This window comes from Eretmochelys imbricata, chromosome 1 (genome assembly GCF_965152235.1).
Source record: "Eretmochelys imbricata isolate rEreImb1 chromosome 1, rEreImb1.hap1, whole genome shotgun sequence".
NCBI lineage: Eukaryota > Metazoa > Chordata > Testudines > Cheloniidae > Eretmochelys > Eretmochelys imbricata.
In genome coordinates, this window is record NC_135572.1 from 292,560,036 (window position 1) to 292,583,810 (window position 23,775).

The window sequence follows — 23,775 nt, forward strand, 5'->3', positions numbered from 1 at the left end:
AGTGTTAAGTAAAAATATTCTCCTATTTGAATTGTCAAAAATTGTAAATTGTTTGCAATTATTCAGCTAATTTGAAATATTTTTCCATTAAGTGTCTTACAGTTTACAACTCAAAAGCCCTTTTAATAACAATATATGTCCTTCCCTCCCTTCTCAGTATTATATAAATTCTATTATTCAGTCACAGGAGACTCTCAACTACAGAGGCATAAAAGGAAAATTTGTCCTCAACAATAGAGAGAGAAATATGGATCCATACAAGGGAAAAAGAAAACCTGGCAAATGTTTTTTCAGAGTCTCACAGGGACAAGAGGTTGCAAAGAACTAACCGGTATGTTTAGAATCCTAATGAAATCACGAGCCGTTTTTTATATGTTGCTTTTAAGTGAACAGATTCTTTAAGTAAACAAAATCATTGCCAGGTAAGCTTTTAATAGTGTATTTGTACATGACATTCTCTTATGGAATTGCTGGTTATACGCCACCACATTTCTTGTTGAGTTTGCAAGTTAGCATCGCCTCGTTTCGTCTGCAAGTTACAATTAGAGATACACAACGATGCAAGTCACTGATCAAGCTGCAGAGGGAAGATGGATGGTTCTAAAACTGGAGCACGTGATGTTGCGAGCATAGCCATAGAAGCAGCAGTGGATAGAAAAGCTACAGTGCCACAGACATCAAATGCCCAAATATCTGTTCATTTTGCTTAAAGCATCACACACCATGTTCAGATCACTCCGGAGGTCCTGGACAACGTTTTCTATACTTCTGGTGTCTTTCAGAATTTCAATGCTTTGCGTGTATGGGTTGAAATACACTGAAAAGGGACGGTTGATTGATTTTGCAAAGTCCCTGAAAGAAAAAGAAAATTAGCACCTATTTCTGCCACATCCAGAGAAGGGAAAATAAGATTTCATTTTTAAGAGTCAAGGGAAATAATTTACCTCATCTTTTCTTTGGCTTCTTCAAAACTTTCTGAGACAAAGTAAGCTTCCTGAAAAGTGGTGATAAGGCATTCTTGCAAGCAAGTTGTCTTTGGATCAAATGTTCTCACACTGGCCTTGTCAGACAAAGCATGCTGCAAAATACACCACACAATTTGTTAAACTGTGTTATGAGGCTCCTGAATGCCTACGCAGTGTTTTCTGTATACACCCAGCTTTTATATCACTGTTATTGTACACTCCCAGTCAATAGCTAGTCTCATGTTTTACACACAATGGATCTTTCATCGTGACCAGAATAATTCAATCTATTAGCTAGTCTTTTTTTCCACCCAAAGTTATTACTTTAAATAATCAAGGGCAGTTCAGATACGTATCTACCCCATAGGTATAGAAACTACAATCTTCAGCTGGAAGAGGAGAAAGTAAAAAAATATGTATAGGTTATTTTTCTGGAATACAACTACACACATCTGTATCCCAAAAATCTCTCTTAAATGGCAGAATTTATAATTACCTCTGCAGGTAAACAGAGTCTGACTAGATCATTCAGATAATCTGTGCCATCCATTTTCAGGCTGTATGTGCATGCCATTTGCGTTACAGTGAGTTTAAGACTGGAGCTATATATCTGAAGACCATTACATAATGTTCACTTAGTGGGTACTGATGAAATACATTACCTTTCTACCAAGTACACTTGAGCAATAATGCACCAAATAAATATTGCATGGAAACAAGAAGAAACAGGCATATTTATGTACCAAACAGACATTAGAAAGACAAGGAAAACAAGTGTGATTACTTGGAGAATAGCTATTAGAGCTGTGTTCCTCCTCACATGATTTGCACGTTGCCACTAGGAACAAAGACTCTGGATTTTAATGCTGAGAACTAGCTATTGCAAAATTTTGAGGCAGCTCACCTTCCACTCCTTCACTTTTTATTTACAATACCTCTACTAGCTCCTGTATCTGTCTTATACCTTAGAGGACTAAGGACAAGTATATTTATATTTATTCTTGGTGCTCTGCATTGAGGTACCAGAACTGAAGGCAAGTGCATTTGTTTTCAGTAGTGCAAGTCCTTGATCTATCTATCTGCATTGAAAGGTTCTCTACATAAACCTTAGACAGATAAATTACACACAGGGAACAGGACTGCTGAGTACAAAGGCTCCTCTTTTTTTTAAACAGACTCTTCAGAGTAGCACAACACCAAGCACGTGCTAATTCAATTATTCAGGTAGAACACGTGCATGTACATTTACAATACAACATAAACCGATAAAAAGAACCGTGTTGACCCAACTGCTCTGCCTTAGCCAGCACCCATTTTAAACGAAAATTGCATTCCAATACCACTTTACGTTCCTTGAATAGTCTGAACCCTTCCTGCACCTGGCAAGCCATGCCTCCCTTGCAGATCCCATTGGATACTCTCTACCTTTAAAGGGGCATTAGCAATTGTACCAGCCGGTTTGTCATATTTTCCTTTGAGACCTTTGGTGCCACAATTGTCTAAGGGCTAAATCCATAAAGGGACTTTAGACATTGCAATGCTCAGTGTTGCAGTGCCTAACTTTTAGGTACTTTGCCAACCAATGGAATCCACAACCCATTAATTAGGTGCCTAGACTTCTTATACAAGCCATGAGGAGAGAGAGGTGCCTAAGAATAGAATCCACAAAAGCCAGCCCACTAGGTGGGGAGCTGCCTAAGCTAGCCAATAGCGGATGTAGATGCCAAGGAAAGGGGTGGGTCTTAAGCCCTGCCCCTCTCAGGGAGTTTGGTGCCTAAATTCAGGTTTGATGGAGGCACCTGTTTCCAGCTGGGTCTCACAGCTGTGAACTCTCTCCTGGAACCGGGCACATAAGCCATTTTTCTGTAGTGGGACATGCCTAACGACATGCACAATGGCAGTGGCAGCCTATAGCCCCATAGTTAAGGCACTCACCCAGGATGCAGGTGGCCCAGGTTCAGGGGATGGGGAGCTGGGATTTGTAGATGAGTCGCCCACTTGCAGGTGAGTGTCTTAAGCACTGGGAGATTCTGGTGTGGGTCTTTCTCGGTCTTTCCTGGTGAAGCTGAGCCACTCTGTATTTCTGTATTCATTGGGCCAAAGAGCAAGTGAGAATGACTCTCTAGTCCAATAGTTAGGGCACTTACCTGAGAGAGAGGAAACCCATGTTCAAATCCCTTCTCCTTACCAGGCAGATGGGGAAATTGAAATGGGGTCTCCCATGTCCCAGCTGAGTGCTCTAACCACTGGGATAATTGTTATGAAGGAGGCTGCTTTCTTCTTTTCCTTCTCTTCCCAGACGTTTTGTGTGGAGTTAGGCATGCTCTGAGCTCACCTACTACATTGGGTCTGATAGGCAATATAGGTGGGACAACACCTAATTTGGGGTTTAGATGTGTCAAAGGCACTGAGCTCCTGGGCAAGGTCAAGACTGAGGCAGCTGTGTGCATACCAAATATGGGTGCTTAGGGTAATTTTACAGTGGCAATATAATCATAAAGGGACTTTAGGTGCTTGTAGGGTTAGGCAGCAGCTGAATTAGGGGTTTGAGGATCTCAGTGGTTCCTAAATGTTGGAGTTGGGCACCTAAAGTGGCAGTTAGCCACCAAAGTCCTTTTGTGGATTTGGCCCTACATTTTTTAATTCTGAAGCAACGTACCCATAAAATGCACTGTGAACAATGGAGTATGCAAATTCTGAAACTGGTAGTGTCAGGGTGTCATAAATATAAAGGGAAGGGTAACCACCTTTCTGTATACAGTGCTATAAAATCCCTCCTGGCCAGAGGCAAAACCCTTTCACCTGTAAAGGGTTAAGAAGCTAAGGTAGTCTAGCTGGCACCTGACCCAAATGACCAATGAGAGGACAAGATACTTTCAAATCGGGGGGGGGGAGGAACAAAGGGTTCTTCTGTCTGTGTGATGCTTTTGCTGGGAACAGATCAAGAAGGCAGCCTCAGAACTTCTGTTAAGTTAGTAAGTAATCTAGCTAGAAATGCATTAGATTTCCTTTTGTTTACTGGCTGGTAAAATAAGCTGTGCTGGATGGAATGTATATTCCTGGTTGTCAAGGTTCCTCACCCACTCTGAACTCTAGGGTACAGATGTGGGGACCTGCATGAAAACCTCCTAAGCTTACTTTTACCAGCTTAGGTTAAAACTTCCCCAAGGTACAAACTATTTTACCTTTTGCCCTTGGACTTTCGCTGCCACCACCAAATGTCTAACCGGTATTATTATTAGGAAAGAGTCCATTTGGAAACGTCTGCCCCTCCCCCCAAATCCTCCCAAACGTTACCCCCCCTTTCCTGGGTAAGGTTTGATAAAAATCCTCACCAATTTGCATAGGTGACCACAGACCTAAACCCTTGTATCTTAAGAACAATGAAAAAGCATTCAGTTTCTTAAAAGAAGAATTTTAATAGAAGTAAAAAGAATCACCTCTGTAAAATCAGGATGGTAAATACCTTTCAGGGTAATTAGATTCAAAACATAGAGAATCCCACTAGGCAAAACCTTAAGTTACAAAAAGACACAAAAAGAGGACTATCCATTCCATTCAGCACAGCTTATTTTCTCAGCCATTTAAAGAAATCAGAATCTAACGCATATCTAGCTAGATCACTTACTAAGTTCTAAGACTCCATTGCTGTTCTGTCCCCGGCAAAAGCATCACACAAACAGAGAGTGAGACTTTGTTTCTCCCTTCCCCCAGCTTTTGAAAGTATCTTGTCTCCTCATTGGTCATTTTGGTCAGGTGCCAGCAAGGTTACCCTAGCTTCTTAACCCTTTACAGGTGAAAGGGTTTTTCCTCTGGCCAGGAGGGATTTTAAAGGTGTTTACCCTTCCCTTTATATTTATGATACTGGTTTTGTGTCTTTTTGTAAAGTTTTGCCTAGAGGGATTCTCTATGTTTTGAATCTGATTACCCTGTAAGGTATTAACCATCCTGATTTTCAGAGGTGATTCTTTTAGCTTTTCTTTAATTAAAATTCTTCTTTTAAGAACCTGATTGATTTTTCATTGTTCTTAAGATCCAAGTCTTTGGGTCTGTGTTCACCTGTACAAATTGGTGAGGATTCTTATCAAGCCTTCCCCAGGAAAGGGGGTGTAAGGCTTGGGGGGATATTTTGGGGGAAGACGTCTCCAAGTGGGCTCTTTCCCTGTTCTTTGTTTAAAACGCTTGGTGGTGGCAGCATACGGTTCAAGGACATGGCAAAGTTTGTACCTTGGGAAAGTTCTAACCGAAGCTGGTAAGAATAAGCTTAGAGGGTCTTTCATACGGGTCCCCACATCTGTACCCTAGAGGTCAGAGTGGGGAAGAAACCTTGACACAGGACTTGACAGAGAGCTCTTAGCCAGACCTCCTGGGTCCCTCCCTATGCTGTCTTAAAGCAAAGTGGGACAACAAGAACATCAGAAAGGTTGTAGGACATCTGGTTAATTTTTCAGGTGGACCCTAGTGCTGTGAATGTCAAAGTCTGCTTGCTCTGTAGGGAATGTTCTGTATGCTCATGCGCTCAGCTAATGCTCAGTAGGGAGTGCACAGGGATGTGCTCAGTAGGGAGTGCAGAATCTCAAAGCAGAAAAACTATTAAATTGGTGGGTCCGGACCATTTTATATGGAGGTGTAATCAGAATGTCACATCCTGGTTTCTTTAGGGACGTTAGCTATTTATGTAATGTTGTAAGCAGTAAAAAAAACCTCACAACATGTGCAGTTATATTGGCTACCCACCATTTGCTTTGGATATGTTGTTTGCCCATATGTTTTCAGTCAACCAAGATGTGGAAGTATCTAGTAAATATTTGCCTACCCCCATCCTCTTCCTTTATCTGTCTTTATGGAATGTAATTGCTAATGTGTATCTATACCACAGCCTGCAGTTGAATGAAATGTCATGCCATCTCAAGGGCTTGTGGTAGAGGCCACCTCTAGAGGCTTATTCACACAGGAAATAAACTGTTGCTCTAGTACAGTCAATGGGGATTTTCCATTAGCTCAAGCTGGGAGAGTTGGTATTTTATGGAGCAACGGGTTCCAAGTTCAATCCTTGCTGATACCTATGAAAGGTAGCAGTATTTGACAATGGGACTGCTCAAGAGTGATAGGATATGCTCCTTTTTGCTGGAAACAAGCATAATACCTCCACAGCATTTCCAGCTCTGCTAGCAAAGGCAGGGAGAGACAACCTATCAATGCCATATGAAAAGAGAGTTTTGTTGTGTGCTTGCTCATTTGAGTGTAAAGACTGGGTTGTAATTATGTAACACACACTTATTAAGGTTTACAAAAATACCGCCAAAAAACCTTCCAATAGCAAGAGGAGAAACTTGAGATGGGTTATAAATGCTGTACTGTCTGTAGGCCAGAATTAAACCCTTGGGTGAGAAGAAATTATCCGCATCCCTGTATTGGTTTTATTGTCTTGTTATTCTGTGGGAGAACACGAGAGTATCCAGGAAAAACATGCTCCTAAATGTTTTTCTGCTGATCTGCAAATGGGCTATTTCCAGATTGTGTGCTGATGTTCCCAGAACTTTTTTATGATACCAATGGAATTTTATATATTGTTCAGACAAATAGAAAAACACTCTAGTGGTAAGAGGTAGTAAAATGTGTACTGGGCATCCAGGTGTTGTTATAGCCATTGTCTCCACACTCAACAAAAAAAAAGTGGTGTTGTTGAATCCACTGCTCTTAGTTTTTAGGATATAATCAGGGACATACTAGTTTTATCTATTCATAATCAGATGTTTTATTGTGAGCATCTTTGACTGAAAAAGGTATAATTCTACAGGACTGGAACTCTGCTTCTTCATTAAACACAGCAATGTGGCACAGTAGACCAGGTGTACAGCCCAATGAAGTCAGTGGGAAGACTTCCACTGACAGCAGAGTTCTTTGATTCAGACCCTTAATGAAAGGGCTCAAGAATACATTATGAAATTCATGGACAACGTATTTTTAAACACATTTGATCTGCCTTTTTTAGAATCATAACTACTTCGTAGAAATAGCGTGTTTACTGAATTGTGTATTCAGTCTGACTTCTGAACCACAAATGTATATTGTGTAATAGCCTTATCCAGAGTTAACCTGACTTTATTAGGGCTGAACATTTTATAACAGCTCACTCTTTTGGTTCCTTTCCCACACTGGTTTTAGCTTTTAATCCTTTCTTTCTCCTTTGTGTGTGTCTGCGTGTGCAAGCTTTCTGTATTTTCTGCTTAATGCATTTTTTCCCATGTAGCACACATTTTTCTTCTGCAATTTGTTGTGTCTTATATTCAGACTAGTTCTAAATATTGAAAAAAAATCTTTGGGGGGTGTAGTGGGGTGGCTGCCCACTCCTATCCTAGATGGGGCTTCAGCAGGCTAGGGAGGTGGTGCAGGTGGGTGGCCAATCAGAGAAGGCCTGCTAGGGAGCCAATCAGAGGCTGAGTTAGAGACAGCCAATCAGAGCCAGACTCAGCCATATATAAAGGCTGCCCAGGAAGGGAGTAGGGTAGTCTCCCCCTGATGGTCAAGGCAGGAGGACTGGCTACTGGGCTGAATGGTAGTACCTTGGACAGAGCAGTGCTGGGGAGCTCTGAACAACAAAAACCCCAGGCTGCTGGCCTAAGCCAGGCAGGGGTGTAGGGCCGAAGGGGAAGTGGCCCAGGGACAATAGCAGGGCAAGGGGAGAGAAGGATGGCAGAGAGGCTGCTGCTAGAGGGTCTCTGGGTTGGGACCCAGAGTAGCAGGTGGGCCTGGGTCTGTCCCCCGCTTCTCCTTGTGCTACACCTGGCAGAAAGGGAGCGTGGCCTGATCCAGGCTGTGGCTGGTTCCTGTGATAAGGGGCTAGACTTAGAGGCTGCAGCTGGCCACTACAATAGGTGCAGATTGTGGTCTGCTGGTAACACCAAACCCCTGGAAGGGGGTGAGATTGGAGCAGTGGGCACTGCTGGAGGGCAGTATCCTGAAGAGGATGCTGCTGAGTGGGGAGCAATGAGGGTCCCTGAAGCAGCAGAGCAGATGAAGGGCAAGGCACCATGTGAAAAAGGTGCTCCATGACTGGACAGAGCTAATTCCCGGAGCAACCAGCGGGAGGTGCCAGTGGTGGTGAGTCCTAACCCCATCACAGGGGGAAAAAAGCTGCTTTGTACGTACATTCCTCTGATTTTTAGTTTCTTGCTGCTGAAGCCATTGGCCAATTTTCTAGAGAAGAGCCATGTAAGGCAGAAAAAGAGAGAATGAGGTTTGGTTGAGTTTGAATATATACCAAAATATTACCCAGCAAATTCACTCTTAACAGTTCATGTTGCCTGACACTTTTCTATCTTGTTAAATATTTATAAACAAGACCATTAAATATGTATATTTACTATTCAGAAATATACTTGAGATCTAGATTTATTTGTATATCGGTGTGCCATAGCGGAGAGGGATGTCAGCTCTGAAGCAATTTGGTGATATAACTGGGAATGAGGTAGTGGATACAATTTTCAAAAACACTTAAGTGACTAAGACCTATTTTCAAACATGCCTATAGGCCAGATTTACAAAGGTATTTAGGTGCCTAAAGATACAGATAAGCACCTAGTGGGAGTATCAAAAGCATGAAAGCAGGTTAGGTGCCTAACTCCCATTGATAGTGGGATTTACATACCTAACTCACTTAGGCACTTCTAGAAATCCCACTAGGTGCCTATCTGTATCTTAGACACATAAAATCAATTTGTAAACACTTAGACGATAATAGAAAGAATAGTGAGCACGGATTTGTCAATAATGCCAAACCAATTTAATTTTCTTCTTTGAAAGGGGCACTAGTCTAGAAGATTCGGGGAGGCAGTAGATGTGATATATCTTGATTTTAGTAAGACTTTTGACACATGACATTCTCATAAGCAAACTAGGGAAATGTGGTCCAGATGAAATTATTATAAAGTGGGTTCAAAACTGGTTGAAAGACCATACTCCAAGAGTAGATATCAATGGTTTGCTGTCAAAGTGGGAGGGCATATCTAGTAGGGTCCTGCAGGGTTCAGTCCTGCAGCCAATACTAGTCAATATTTTAATTAGTGACTTGGATAATGGAGTGGAGAGTGCTTATAAAATTTGCAGATGACACCAGCTGGGAGAGGTTGAAAGCACTTTGGAGGACAGGATTAGAACTCAAAACGATGTTGACAACTGAAGAATTAGTTTGAAATCAACAAGATGTAATTCAATAAGTACAAGTGCAAAGTACTTAATTTAGGAAAGAAAAATCAAATGCACAACAGCAAAACTGTCAATAACTGACTAGTCGGTAGAACTGCTAAAAATGATCTGGGAGTTGTAGTGGTTCACAAATTGCATACGAGTCAACAATGTGATACAGCTGCAAAACAGGCTAATATCATTCTGGGATGTATTAACAGGAATGTCCATATATATGACATGGGAGGCAATTGCCCACTCTACTTGGCACGGGTGAAGCCTCAGCTGGAACACTGTGTCCAATTCTGGGCATCACACCTAAGAAAAGATGTGGACAAATCTGACAGAGTCCAGAGGACAGCAACAAAAATTCATAGAAGGTTTAGCCAATCTGATTTATACAGAAAGGTTAAAAATAACTGGGCATGTTTAATCTTGAGAAAAGAAGACTGATAAGTCTTCAAATATGTGAAGGAGTGTTATAAAGAGTACAGTGAGCTATTGTTCTTCTTGTCCGCTCAAGGTAGGATGAGAAATAATGAGCTTAATTTGCAGCCAGAAATTTAGAAACCTTCCTTATAAGGGTAGTTAAGCTCTGGAATAGTCTTCCAAGGGATGCTGTGAAATTCCCATCGTTAGAGGTGTCAGGGATGGTCTACATTTACAGTACTTAGTCCTGATTCAGTGAAGAGGTTGGACTTGATGACTTCTCAAAGTTCCTTCCAGCCCTACATTTCTTGGATTCTATAATTCTAAATATGTTTGCAAATCTGGCCCTCAGGCACTTTTGAAAATATTTTCCTTTTATCCTTTTCGGATAAGAGGTATCATTGCAGAGCTGTTCTCCTGCACTTATTTTATGTAATACTTTTACAGTTTAATTATTCAAAGAAAAGTTCCCCATTTTTTCTCGTATACAATGTTCATTAATAAATCAAGTTAATAAAATGTTCACTGACATAACATTAAACTATGTAACCCTGGAACCAAACCAACATACATGGTGAAATAAGAGGGCCTGATGGGTTGAGCAGTGAATAGATCCAATCAGCTGGAAGTGATAACACTGCATAATAAGGCACACAATAGGCAGTGTATTGATTGTACAATAATTCATGTTTACATGCTCTGTGGAATGAGACTTCTGAATGAGTGCCATCAAGTCACCTTACAGAGGCCAAATCCTGGTTACTTGACTCATGCTGCAAATTAGTCCCCCTCTGTTATTGCTAGAGGTATATATATATTGTTGCATACGTAGCATAATAGGAAAAGTATTTGATTTATGGTATGCAGTCTAACCTTTGAAGCTGATCAATAGATGTTATTTATGTTTATTTATTATTATTTATTCCATCAACCTTTGGAAAGGGTTGAAAGTTCATATTTTGAGATTACTGCTGAACAAATAATACTTATCTGGGGTCAGAGTTAAGGCTGTTTTTGATGAAATATGCATTTCAGTATACTTGATAAGAATAATCTGTTCATTTATGGACAGCATAAGGTTTATGATCTTGACTATTCACATGTTTGCACATGTGTTTATTTGTAAATAGTGTGATAAGTGACAACAATGAAATTACTTAATTGTTGTTTTAAAGTAAGGGCCTGCTTTTCCATGGGACCTTGTGTAGATTTTTAGGACTCAATTCTCGAAAGGTGTTGGACCAAAGGGATGGGAGACAAAGTGCTCAGCACTTTAATGGATTGAGCCTTAACCCTGTAAAATACTACCATTCTGATACCGTGAGGAGTAAAATTGTCATTGTACTGAAATCCTGTATTGTAGTCAGAACAATAAGTGTCAATATATTTTTTCTTTATCCCTTTTGTCATATTTTTTTTACTGCTCTAACAATCTTAGACACATAAGGGATGTAATGAGCCTAACTAGTTCCAGCTAGGACATTTAAATACACAGAATAGACAAAGTAGAGAGACTGAGTTATTAATAAAAGCACTAACAGCATTTGTAGGCCCCAGTACAGAAAAGCTTGGCTGTGCCTGACTAGAGCTGGTTGAAAAAACAGTAAAATGTTGCAAATACCTTGTAAATTTGTCCTGTTTGGGGTTTTTTTATTTCAACAATTTAGACCAGCTCTGGCTGTGATCCTGTGAATACTTATTGAACCCACATGCTTAAATTTACAGTCCAATTGACTTCAATGGAACTACTCACAATATGTAAATTTAAATACCTTTGGTTTTGAAGGATTGGGGCCCTATTCAGGAAGGTCAGTTAAGCTTACATGGCTTCCTGACCAAGGAGGGATATAAGCACATACTTAAATGTTTTCCTAAATCAGGGCCTTAATATTTCTAGATTGTGGTCTGAACACTACTCACTTTACTCAGAGGAGTAATCCCACTGCAGTACACAGGATTACTCACTTAAATAAGGCAAGCAGGATTTGGCCTTATATTGCCATATTATGCAAACAATTTTTTTTACATAAGGGTCCCAGAAGCTGTGATATAAGAAACCTCCTACTCAGTAAATAGAAAGGGATGAATGTCTTCACTAGCAGTAAATTCATGTCTCATTGGCTACCAAATCTTTAAAAGCAAGCAAACACACAACAACAAAAATGCGCTTTGCAACTTTTCAGTTTTAGCACATCAGTTCTTATAGACTTGTTTCACACGCCAAATTCCTGCTGAATTTTGGGAGTAAACCTTCAATCTAAAATACCTGACCACTTTTTTTTAAAGTAAAAATATTCACACTTCATTAATAATTTTCCATCATTCTAATAAACTTATTTCAGCCTGCAGGGTACATTCACTCACATACCTTTAATTCGCCAATAGAAGACAGGAGTCCTGCCCCGTAAGCACGTAGCTGTCCCTCTTGCTTGCAAAGGCCAAATTCGATAGTAAAAAAATAGCACTGTGAAAATAGATACATACAGATATATGTAGCGAAGCTGTAGACAAGCACTTGAGTAGCACCAGTTGGTACTATTTTCACTTGAGAGCCCCATTTCCTCAGATTTTCATGTTTTTTAAATAAGTTGAGATCAAAGACACTTATTGTTACGTACTTTAAATGTCATGTTAGCAGTAAAGTAGAGCTGTATAAAAAAAGCGCACACAGGGAAAAAAACAGCAAGATTGTGCTTTTTCTCTGGTTTCCCAGTCACCAAGGGCCAGATTTTAAAAGGGTATCTAGGTGCCTAAAGATACAGATTGGTGCTGAGTGGTCTCTTTAAAAAAAAAATCCTAAAGACATTTAGGCCTAGATTTTTAAAGGTATTTAAGTGCCTAAATCCTACTGATTTCAATGGGAGTTTGGCACCTAACCTGGTTGGACACTTTTGAAAATCCCAGTGGGCACCTCTGCATCTTTAGGCACCTAAATACTTCTGAAAATCCCATCCCTAGGTCCTAGTTCAGGACACCATTTAAGCATATTCTTAATTGCAAGTAAATGCTTAAGACCCATTGACTGATGGAATTAAAGCTGAATGTGTGCTTAAGAACTTTCCTGAACTGGGGCCTTAGCCCTCATAAGATTTTACTAACTTTGCCATAAGTGAAGAAAAATGTCACTTGCTTTCTAAATTAGACAATTGCAGCCACTCCAGTAAGCTCAATGGACCAATCCTTTCCAATTGTTCATTGAGGTCTATGTTCAACCCATAAAACTAGAAGGGCAGTTCGTACTGTCTGAACAAAATTACTGAGAAATTGTGTAAAAGATTAGCATAAGAATAATTACATCTAATTTGCATTAACTACATAAAACTCTGTTAAATATTACAGAAACCTTTGGGAAACACAGGTATTTCAATATCTCTAAACTGGAAAAGAAAAGCCAAATCACTTCTGCTCCTAACAAGTTTTTTGCTTTTGATATTACACATTAAGACTTTTTCTTTACCATATATCAGCATGTAAAAATAAGGAAATATTGTTGCTCACCCAAATAAAGCATGCACATCAAATTAGAGTAGTAAATAACTATGTGCACACAAAGGTTTTGGGAATCTGGTTTCCAGTACCCATGGAAATACTTCATTCGTAGATGTAATTGTGCACTATTGCTTTATCTGACACTAGACCAAATTCAGCGTTTGTGTAAAGGAAGTACAACATCATTGAAGCTAATGGAGTTGCATCTCTTGTATGAGATCTGAATTTAGCATATTGTTTCAATTAAATGCATCCAGTAATGGGTGATGCTCAACAGTATTTGGAGCTCAAGGTTCTCTTGAGAAAAACAGTCCAGAATTTAATACTTATTTGAAGCTTATCTGAACCTTTTGAGTCTGGATCACTCAAGAGTTTTTGTACTGCCTGTTTCTCTCAGCAGTTCTGCTCTTCTTCTGGTAACTGATAGAACTCAGAAATGAAAAATAGTTTTTAAAAGTTAACCAAACGTTTCAGAAATGAGAGTTTCATATGGAATTTGGCTCCAGAAATACCAAATTCCAAACGAAATGCATGGTTGTATCTGATGAAGTGAGCTGTAGCTCACGAAAGCTCATGCTCAAATAAATTGGTTAGTCTCTAAGGTGCCACAAGTACTCCTTTTCTTTTTGCGAATACAGACTAACACGGCTGTTACTCTGAAACCCCCCAAAACTGTTTCCCCCATACAAATATTTATCTAGCTACTCATAATATCAAATTTTTTATTTTCTTTTTCTCATATAAAAGTTGAGGAGGGACTACTAATTTGTTTACTACAGCACTATGCAAAAATATAAGGTAGAGGTTAATGAAAACATGCACCTATAGTTTGAATCAAAGCCCACTAAAATCAATGAGTCTTTCCATTGACTTCAGGGGGAATTTATCAGGTACCACTGTAACAGCCAACAGGCACTGAAAATCACAAAGAAAGCACAGTTACAGCACAAGAGTAAATCAAGAAATCTAGATTCTATTTCCAGCTTTGTCTTTGGCTTGTGCAACTCAGCTGTGGACAGATTTTCAAAGCTAGGCACAAGCCGCTAACATGCACTAGTAAATGAATGCCAAGTCAATTGTTTAGACAAGGCAGGTGAGGTAATATCTGTTGTTGGACCAACTTCTGTTGGTGAGAAGCTTTCCAGCTACACAAAGCTCTTCCTCTGATCTAGGGTCACAGCTAAATTACAAGATTGAACAGCTAGTTTAGCATAAGTAGCTAGCACATATTCTAAGGAACCATTCAAGGTGAAGTGGCCCATTAACACCCCTGTACTTGGAGGACAAAAAGGGGGGGCAGAAGGCTAGTGGGTTAGAGTGTTGTAATAAGCCATAAATCTAGTGTCTTTATTAATACCATGATTTTAGAGTTTAGCAGAGTTATGAACGTAAGTTCCCAGGCTCATCTTTTGAAACTGTTGTGCAGGTTTTCTTTAAGTCAGTTGATTCACATATAGCTGCCCTTAGGCAACATGAAAACACCAGACTCTAAGCTCTTTGGGGCATTGACTGTTTCTCACTATGTATTTGCACATCACCAAGCACAGTGTCCTTGGCTGGTGTCTCCAGGTGCTACCATAATATAAATAAATACTTTAATTGCTCACACAAATTAGGTAGCTTGAAATCATACATTGGGCGCAGGCAAATGTGTACGCAAAATCTAGCCCTTGATCTCACTATTAGTTTCCCCATTTGTAAAATGGGGAAAATATTTTCCTATCTGACAGGGATGTAATTAACCCATATTTATTTGCAAAGCTATTTGAGATCCCTGCATGGCAGATGCTATAGAACTGCAAAAAGCATTATCATTATTATAAAAGGAATAACTTTTATGAGCATGCACATGCTGAAAGAACAGATTTTTGTTAGAATGGCAGTTTTGGAAAGCCTGTATTCTGTGTAACTTATTTAAATCAAACATATCTAAAGTGACCAGATGGTAAAATATAATGTGTGTCTGCCTACTACTAATTTATGGCAACGTTACACATTAAGAAAAACCCTTTAAATGAAAAGCTGATGTTGGGATACATTTGCCGTATGCAAATAGCTACAATATATCAATATATATCTTTGAAGAGGTCTCTGCTTTAAGTAAGAAAATGAGATAGCTCACACAATGCTGCCATCTTCAGATCATAGTCAGCAGTACATCATTATCACCACTACTGAAGATCCAGTTTATTATCTGTGATCTTGCAGGCTTTGAACAACTGTTCTACCAAGTCTACAAATAATGAAGCATATTGATAAAGAAGCTAAACATTAGTCATACAGCGCCACATATTAAAAACCAGAGGCATAATATATGTGCACAATTGCATGTCTACAGCTGCATGGTTAACTGCCATGACTGCACAAATGGTATAAATGCAAATGCTGTTTGAGTTATTGAAGGAACAAAAAATCACCTGCCATGCAAAAGCATTCAATTTGCACATGCAGGCACAAATGTGAGCATGCAGGCTTTGGTTCTCTGGTTTCAAAGAGATGACCGGCAATTTCTCCAGTCTATCCAAAACACTGCAGCTACATTCATCTTCCTGCCCCACTGCTCCAACCATGTCAATCCCTCTCAAACTCCTCCACATCAAGGTCAGCCTCACCTTTGCAGAGCTACTCTGTTCCACTTTAGCCTAAATCTGGGCTATTGATACTCTCCCTCTTGTGACCTATGCTGTTGCACACTCCCTTCTACTTAACTATCCCTGTGTAGCCTTCTCACACTCCCATCTCCCTGCCTTCCCCCCCACCCCAAGCCTCTTTGCCTGGAATAGCCTGGCTTAGTTCTTTCTACACGCCCAGTGCCGTCACTCCTCTAATTCCTGCCTCAAAACACTTACTCTCTCTTTCTGTTTTTCTACCACCCAATCTCCAGTCTGGTGCTCTCTGCTCCCACTGTCACCTGTTACCATTTACAATGAAAGGAAATGCAAATACATTAAAACTGTAAACAAGTATCTTTAAAATATGCACTAAATGAAACAAATCTCATCAGCTTCCATTGTAAACAATGAACCCTTTCAATATCCCTTTTTCCCCTTTTCTTTGTCTCTTATCCTTCCCTTCCAAAAAAGATTAATACTACATAATATGAGTAAAGATCAAATGCCTCCATTCAACAGCATTGCTGGATATGTTTACTATAGCAATGATAAATATTAACATTACACAATGTTATACAGCAGCTCCCGTCAATCACAGAGGTAGATGCTCTCTATTAGGGGCCTGATCTAGCTCTCACTGAAATAATCAGAAACACTGCCATTGACTTCAGTGAGAACTGGAACAAGCCCTGGAATGCAAGATCTGCAGACAGGGAGTCTGTTCTATTAGAGCACTGTGATTGTGGTTTCCTGGGGGAATGATCAATGCAAACAGCAAGCCACAGGAACAGTGGCATGACTCACAGAAGCAGAAAGTTTATCCTTCATTCCCCTGCTGGTCCTTGAAAAGCCTTTGCTTGAAATTCCACTTTTGACCAAAATCAGCAAAGTGAGAAGATGAAGCGAAGGGTCAAAAACTAAAGGGTTTAAAAGAAATGAGAAAACAAAGAGCCAGAAGTGGTGTTCAAGGCTGCGCCTACAGGTCCAATATATAGCAGATCTACAAGTCAGCATGGATTTAATTTTAGACTACTTATTTTGGCACATTTGGCTTAAGAATATGGAAGAGCATTTACCGTAGTGCACATGAAAGGTGTAAGGCCCCAGAGACGGGCACCCTCTGTTTACTGACAGGACAGGTACAGCAGCAAAGCAAGATTTGGCAGAACTTCCAGCCAGTATACCTCAGAGCTCGTTGTAGAGGTACCTCTCTGCAGAGGTCAAAGGGTAGTTCATTATCCATACACAATATTTTGCCTTGCCACCTAGGCTGCCAACAAACATGCCAATTAGAGCTAGTTGGAAAAGATTTTTCATTCAAATTGAAATGGAAGCTTTTCAAAGGCAAAAATGGTAGTTAGATGCCCAACTCCCATTGACTTTTCATGGGAGTGGGGCACCTAACTGTTCATATCTTTGAAAATGCCTCTTATAACATTTCAATGTCCTGTCCCCCCTTCCCTCCCCCCCAAGTGCCATACCAGTTATGTGCTGGTGCATCTCTCTCCGCTGGGACCTGGGCTGAGGTCACCAATTCATTCACATAGCCAGCTGATGTGGGATCAGAGGGTAATGTCCTTCAATCACTATTTCAGCAGCTGACTTATGTGAAAAATCTCTTTATCCCATTCTATCTAATGTAGTTTTCCCATGGTACAGCTTCAGAAACTGATGTTTGCACTAATAAACAGTCTTCCACATTGTGCGTGACATTTGATTTTAGCGCTCCCCAAAAATGCCTATTCAGGAATTATCTAAGATGATTTAGGGCCCAATCCTGCACACACCAACCCATGTCAGTAACTTTACACACATGCTTAGTCGCATTTAAGACAAATGATTGATCACAGGATGAGGGCCTAGGAAGCTTCTTTGTGTTGGTTATTCCACTTGATCATCTGCTTAAGAGGGTATTTTAATGCACATCTCTTAACTCAAAATATCTGATATGTCCCAAAACATGCAAAGGAATATTCTTGTCTCCTCCATGGAAGAGGAGGAAAGCTTTGACTTTTTAGCTCTAAAAGGACTGAGGACTGCATGGCTCAGAATTGGTAAATAGTTATATGCAATGGGGAAACTTACAAAAATAACTCCAGTGCAGTTTAAGCCTGCAAGTTATAGAAAATTGAATACCTGAACAACTTGCCTACAAATATTGATGGAATTTAAAATATATTTTAATTCAAGCATGTTTGTGATCCTTTCCAGTTGGCTTTCTGCCCCACTGAACTTTACTGGCATGAATGTTTGCAAAAATCCACTGTTAAAGTCTTGAACATTCACAAAGTGCATTCTGAATTGCACATTTGATTGAAATATCCTAAATTTGTGAAATTCACAGTTACATACAAGAGGTTACCCTATATAGGAAAGAGATACAATATATGACTTAGGTAAGTAACCAATATAGCACAAATGTTGGAATTTGAATATCAAGCAGTCAAGTCTCCTTGGCAGCTCTTGATACAGGAAAATCTTCGCTTAGAAATTCATGCATAAATCAAAGAATTTTGTGATGAGCTCATGAATAGTTCACAAACAGAACGAGAGGCAAAATTCAATGAATAAATTATTCATTCTGGATTATTTGCTCAGTTCTGCTAAAAAAAAAAAGTGACCCTATTCATAGCCTACAGCATTTATAAATAAGAAAACTAAGCTTACTCTAATTTTTCAGGCAGTCTTCATTGAAGCATATTGTGTAGCTCACTACCTTGAAACACATTTGGGCTCATTCAGTTGAAGTTTCCTTCATGGCTTCCAAAGAATATCAGTATAACACTTTCTTTTATCAGCCTACTGCTTTGCATTCATCTTTTTCCAAACAGTGAGTGTTTGGAATAAACTGTCTATACACAAACTTGAACATGTATGGCACCTATTCATTGGTGCATTGTGGGATAGAAGTAATGCAGCACACAGAACTTACAATGGTTGCACTTCTGTTTGCAAACATCCACATTTTGATACAGCGTATTACTTCATGCAAATCCCTGATCCTGAGGTTTGCAGAGGTCATACTCAGTGACAATATGAACATTGCTGTCTACACTGACCCGAAGGTAGGGCTGTTATTTAGCTGCCACCCCTTACTGACTGGCTGCTAGAATGACACTGATCCCCACTGAACTTCTTCTCCACATAATGCCTTCCTAGACATGGTGCTCCTGGATGTCTCTACATGGAGGGGAGGAATAAAACAGAACCAGATGGAAGGTATTTCAATCCCTCTGGAGACAACACAGACAAGGCTAACAGTAATCATAACCAAAGTAAGTATAAGACTTCTTAGGTTTTGAACTATGCTTGCAGTCCAGTGCATTTTTGCTTTTTAGAATCCTAGAAATACCATGTTTCTTTTCCAGTCAAACATTTGGAATCACCATGCTGTTTCCTGGGTTCTGCATTAAAATTAGTTCACTGCTGTCTTCAACTGTCCTCCAAACTTTTCCAGGATAGCTCTTTCCATCCAAGATTCTTCCATGTCCTGCCTTGATCTTGCACAGTGCAGGTTCAGAGTATTGTAATTAAAAGGACAAGATTTGAAAAGTGGTGACCAGGACGGGGAACACAGTGGGATCCAGTCCTGCACTGATGAAACCATCGCTGCTAACTTACTCCTCTCTAGAAGTAAGAATAAAGCCAAAGAGAGGAGCAAATAGCTAACCATTTCATTTACATACTGAGGGTTGCATTGAAGTCTACAGCTTCTCAGACCTATCCATCCTCCGTCCATACACTGACCTTATCCTACTTTGCTCTATTGAGAGTAAAGGGAGGTGTGCAAAAGGCTTCAGACTTACTTCTGCTCAGCACCAGGGCTGGATTAAGGCACAGATTCTACAGCACTGTAGCCCCTCCCTAGCTCCTGATCATGTCGCTACATCAGAATCTCAGCTTTCTGTTTTCAAAAGTTTCTAGCCCCAAATAATGGTGAAGAAAAGCTTGAAAAAATAAACCAAGCAAGCTGCCACTGCAGCATCTGCTTGAGTCTACAGCCAGCCAGAAACATAAGCTCTGAGAGGTGTGATATTAGCAGCTCAGTGGGATATTAGCTCCAAGACCTACAGCTCTACAGGGCCCCACACCGGAAGGCTCAGAAGAGGAGTTTGTAGCAGGCATAACCAGCCCAGCCATGCAGATGCACTCCAGATGCTGGAGTAGGTACCAGGGGATCACCCTACTGCCATCCTTGCCTCTTGAGAAGAAGGAAAGAGTGAATCCCTACTAACACCCCCCCCCCCCCGCTGATCCTGAAGGGGCCCTACTGCCACTTCTTGGGGGAGGGGAGAGGAGGAGCTCCATGCTGTTGCCCTGGCCTCTCTGGAAGAAGAGGGCAGGGCCATGGGGTGGGAGCCATGGGAGGGCCCATATGTTGGTGTGCCTAAGGCCCCAAATAATTTTACACCGCTCCTGCTCAGCACAGAGAACTGTCTTGTCTCTCCACCTCACCACCATTCTCTCTTCACTGCAGTGCAACAGCTTGGAGCTCCCCGCTGCAGATTGAGCAAAGATGCAGAAGTAAGACCCTCTGTAACTAGCCAGGAGGTATTTCAACATAACAGGGTGCTGCTGGTTAATTAAACAGTTACTATATCTCTGGCTAAAGAAACGGCTTTGGCATTAATTTAAAACAGGGTAGGATTACTACCATGCAAACAGGAAGTGCCCTCAAATGAGCCAGTTCAGGCCAGCACTCAGTATTATTTCCAGTGTCACCCAGGAGACTAGGAAGAGCCCACACCATCACCAGTCTGTTACCCTGAGCTGCAGTTACCATATCACAGAACAGTAAGGAAAAGAACCTCACATTTTTGCATCCTAATTAACTGGCAGGTCTGCAGCACAACATAATTACAAGTAGATAAGACCACTGAAAGTCTCCTACGAGCTGCTGCTTAAAGCATTGTTAAAAGTGCTGTACTTAAGCCCAAAGGCTTTGCTCTTCCTGGCTTCACTTCCCTGTCATTTGACTCTTATCTTCTGCAGCTCCCAAGACTTGGGGCTTGAGGTTTATTATTTTTTACGGCACTATTAAGAATGAATGATGAGCAATAATGAGCAGCATTCTTTCCAATTTACTTTACAATGCATCACATGAATTCATATCCAAGGTTCTCCACGGGAGCTGGAATGAACATGTGCTCATTTGTTTTTCAAGCTCTTGCTTCAGTTCTGGCTGTCTGACGTAGCTCTCGCTGCTTGCTCAAGAGAGGAAGACTCAGGCTTTTTGACATCCTCTCTGGGACTCCAGGAGATGGGATCCTTTGAACGTCAAGCTAAAACAAATAAGCTAGGTAAACATGTGTCATCTCTGTCCTCCCACAGCTTATGGTGTCTGGCATGCCAGAGCTGCTATAGTATCATCCTTTGCAGTGCAGAGGCTAGATTCAGGTGAATGTTATGTCAAGTCACCATTCAAAATAGTGGCAGCTTACAGTCCTTGAAAAGAGGCATGGTAAAGCCCTAAAAACAAACATCCATAGCAAAAGCATTCATAATTGAATATAGTCTAGCCCTAGAGTGGGACCTCAGGAGTACCTCTCAACATTCGGATTCATACTGCAGCATGGCACAACTTGAAACCTACAGTGGAGAACTGGGGACTCTGGTGCAATCCTATTGACATCAGTCTAAGTGAGATTAGAATTTGGAACATATGCATGCTAATATTAGAAAAGCAGAGAGGTCACCTTGCAGTCCATTGCCTGCTGGGATTTCCCCTATTTTCTAGTGGTTTATGTAGCGTAATGGCTCAGGAGATGGTGGCCCCAATCCTGAGAGCTGCACCTTTCAGTCAGTGCAGCTACACAGGCACAATCTGAGGGTGGGCACAAATGACTTTAAGTTGCCTTGTGTCCTAGATTCTAGGCTTCTTTCCCCTCGACCCCATGCAGCTGCAGGGGCACTGAACTATGGATGCTTCCTGCAGTCACTTCCTGCAGTCACCTGTCCAAAATAGTACAGCGCACGCTGGCCACCCCCTCTAACACTCCTGCATACACACTAAGATGGGGGGCTGTGAGGAGGCACTGAAGGGCTGCTCCACCTGCCCTAGATGACCAAAGAAGACCCTAAATGCCAAGGAGACATTAGCCACTTTACACTGTAGGAGTATCATAAAGGAGCAACAGCAGGGAAGAGAATTGAGGTTAAAGTTTCCCTTAGTCTCCTTGGAAGGCTATTCCATTGCCCAGCTTGTGTCACCATGAGGAAGATTCTGCAGAGTTACAAGAAGCAAGGTCACAGCTACCAAAGGAAATGACAGAACCTCCTTACTTAGAGCTGGTCTTCACTACCTGGAGATCGACACTGCTGCAAACAATGCAGCAGGAATTGATTTATTTTAGTGCTAAATCAATAGCAGAGCACTCTCCGGTCAACCCTGGTACTTCAGCTCTCCGAGAAGAGTAAGGGAAGTTGACTGGAGACTATTTCCCATCGACACAGTGCAGTGAAGACACTAGGGTAAGTTGACCTAAGCTACATCGACTTCAGCTATGTTATGGAGTAGCGTAGCTTAGGTCAACTTACCCCAGTAATGAAGACAAGCCATTCGTAAACAGAGAGCTTTCTGAATCACTGGCGTAAGTCAGCCCAAAGACAAAATTACTTCTGGCTGCGGAGCCCTTTAAAAATTATGCTTGGCTAATGTACAGCCAGAGCTCAAGCCTCTCTGCGATGGTATTTCAGGGTATGCATGTGATCCCCCTGATGTCATTCCCTGGGGCAGTCTGTGACCCACCTAACTGCCAGACCAATTACCACCCACAGCAATTGCACTCTAGGGAACAGTGTCAGGAGAGTTACTGAGCCTGCTGAGTGCATCCCCTGACATATTAGCTGTGGGTTAATGGGATTCATGAACATCTGGCTTGGTCAGCAGAGAAAGGCCTAATTTACCTGCTAATGAGGAGAAACCACCTCCTCAGAATTGTGAGCAGCCTCCATGGACTGTGGTGCCTAGGAGGATTTTGGAATTTTTGCAGGCTCTGCAGCTGTGGAGGCAAAAACCAGGCAGAAGATAGCACAATATAGTAAACAAGGGTACCTTTCACCCTGCCAAACCTCGCTGGGTTTTGTGCCCCATTTCAGGGGAAAACATTTAATGTTTTTGGTGGTAATTTTCCTTTCCTAAATTAAACCTCAGTTTACAAAAAATTAATTTCCTAATACATTTAAATTAATAAAATAACAAATCCTGCACTAATTAGCCATTTTAAAAATTAATGACTTTTTAAAAAAAGTTAAATCTACTGTATCTGTTTACTAAGAGCTAATTCAAGAGCCAGAAAGTACATCCTTGTCTTTTAAAAAAAAAAAAATCTCAGATTCCAAGGAGTTTTACTGTTGTAGTTAAACTTGGAAACTCCTGTTCTTTTTACCATTTTTATGTGAACATACGTGGACCCCAGAGACCTTCTGTGGCTCTTGATGCATGTGTCTGTCCTGCTTTGAGGGGGGGGGAAGGAAGACATCAGTGCAAAGGTATCAGTTTCCAGCTGAAGAACAGACCAAGGGAGAATCATAACCTGGGGAATTTTAAGTGTCTATTAATTATGTTGCTAAAAACTATACCCAAACAAATGTTTTTCACAGTCCCTAAAAAAAAAGTGTACATTGAGCATCTCCCAGCATGCTTTTCAGCAGTAAGGGCATAGACAAAAATCTGTCATATATACAGATTAGCTGGGTGAGTCACTGTTGAGTTTCCTGCCAGAAGTTTGTAAACGTATCATAGATGATCTGAATATACCCAACAAAGTGTGAGCAAGTGCTTGTCATTACAAAGATCACAGTAATCCACTGTGTTCCCCAAATGGCCTAAACAATATATAGTACCTAGGATCTAGTAATAGAGGCATAGTAAGCTACCCATACGAAAATAACACTGAAGTCATCACTAATCATACACAGACAGGTGGATAAGATCTGTCCTGTAATTTGCCCAAATTAACTGCATAAGTATAACAAACTGTTTATAAACTGCAAACCCCCAAAGTTGAAAGTTTAAGTGTTGGAAAACATAAAAAAGTGAGAAAGTAAAAATGGCTAATTATATCATTATGGTTTTTAACTAGAGTTATTAG

The 23,775-nt window shown here is 40.8% G+C and overlaps 1 protein-coding gene across 1 annotated transcript in view; it reads right to left on the bottom strand.

The window, feature by feature from the left end:
• Nucleotides 1–588: 588 nt before the first annotated feature.
• The window catches only part of TPH2 (tryptophan hydroxylase 2), a 79,682-nt gene continuing 56,495 nt past the window's right edge, over nt 589–23,775 (bottom strand). Inside the window, exons 9-11 of the mRNA XM_077807738.1 lie at nt 11,950–12,045; nt 945–1,078; nt 589–852 (exon numbers count right to left, since the gene is read on the bottom strand). Coding sequence (XP_077663864.1) covers nt 678–852; nt 945–1,078; nt 11,950–12,045 — 405 coding nt within the window. The 3' untranslated portion in view covers nt 589–677. The remainder of the gene's footprint in view (nt 853–944; nt 1,079–11,949; nt 12,046–23,775) is intronic.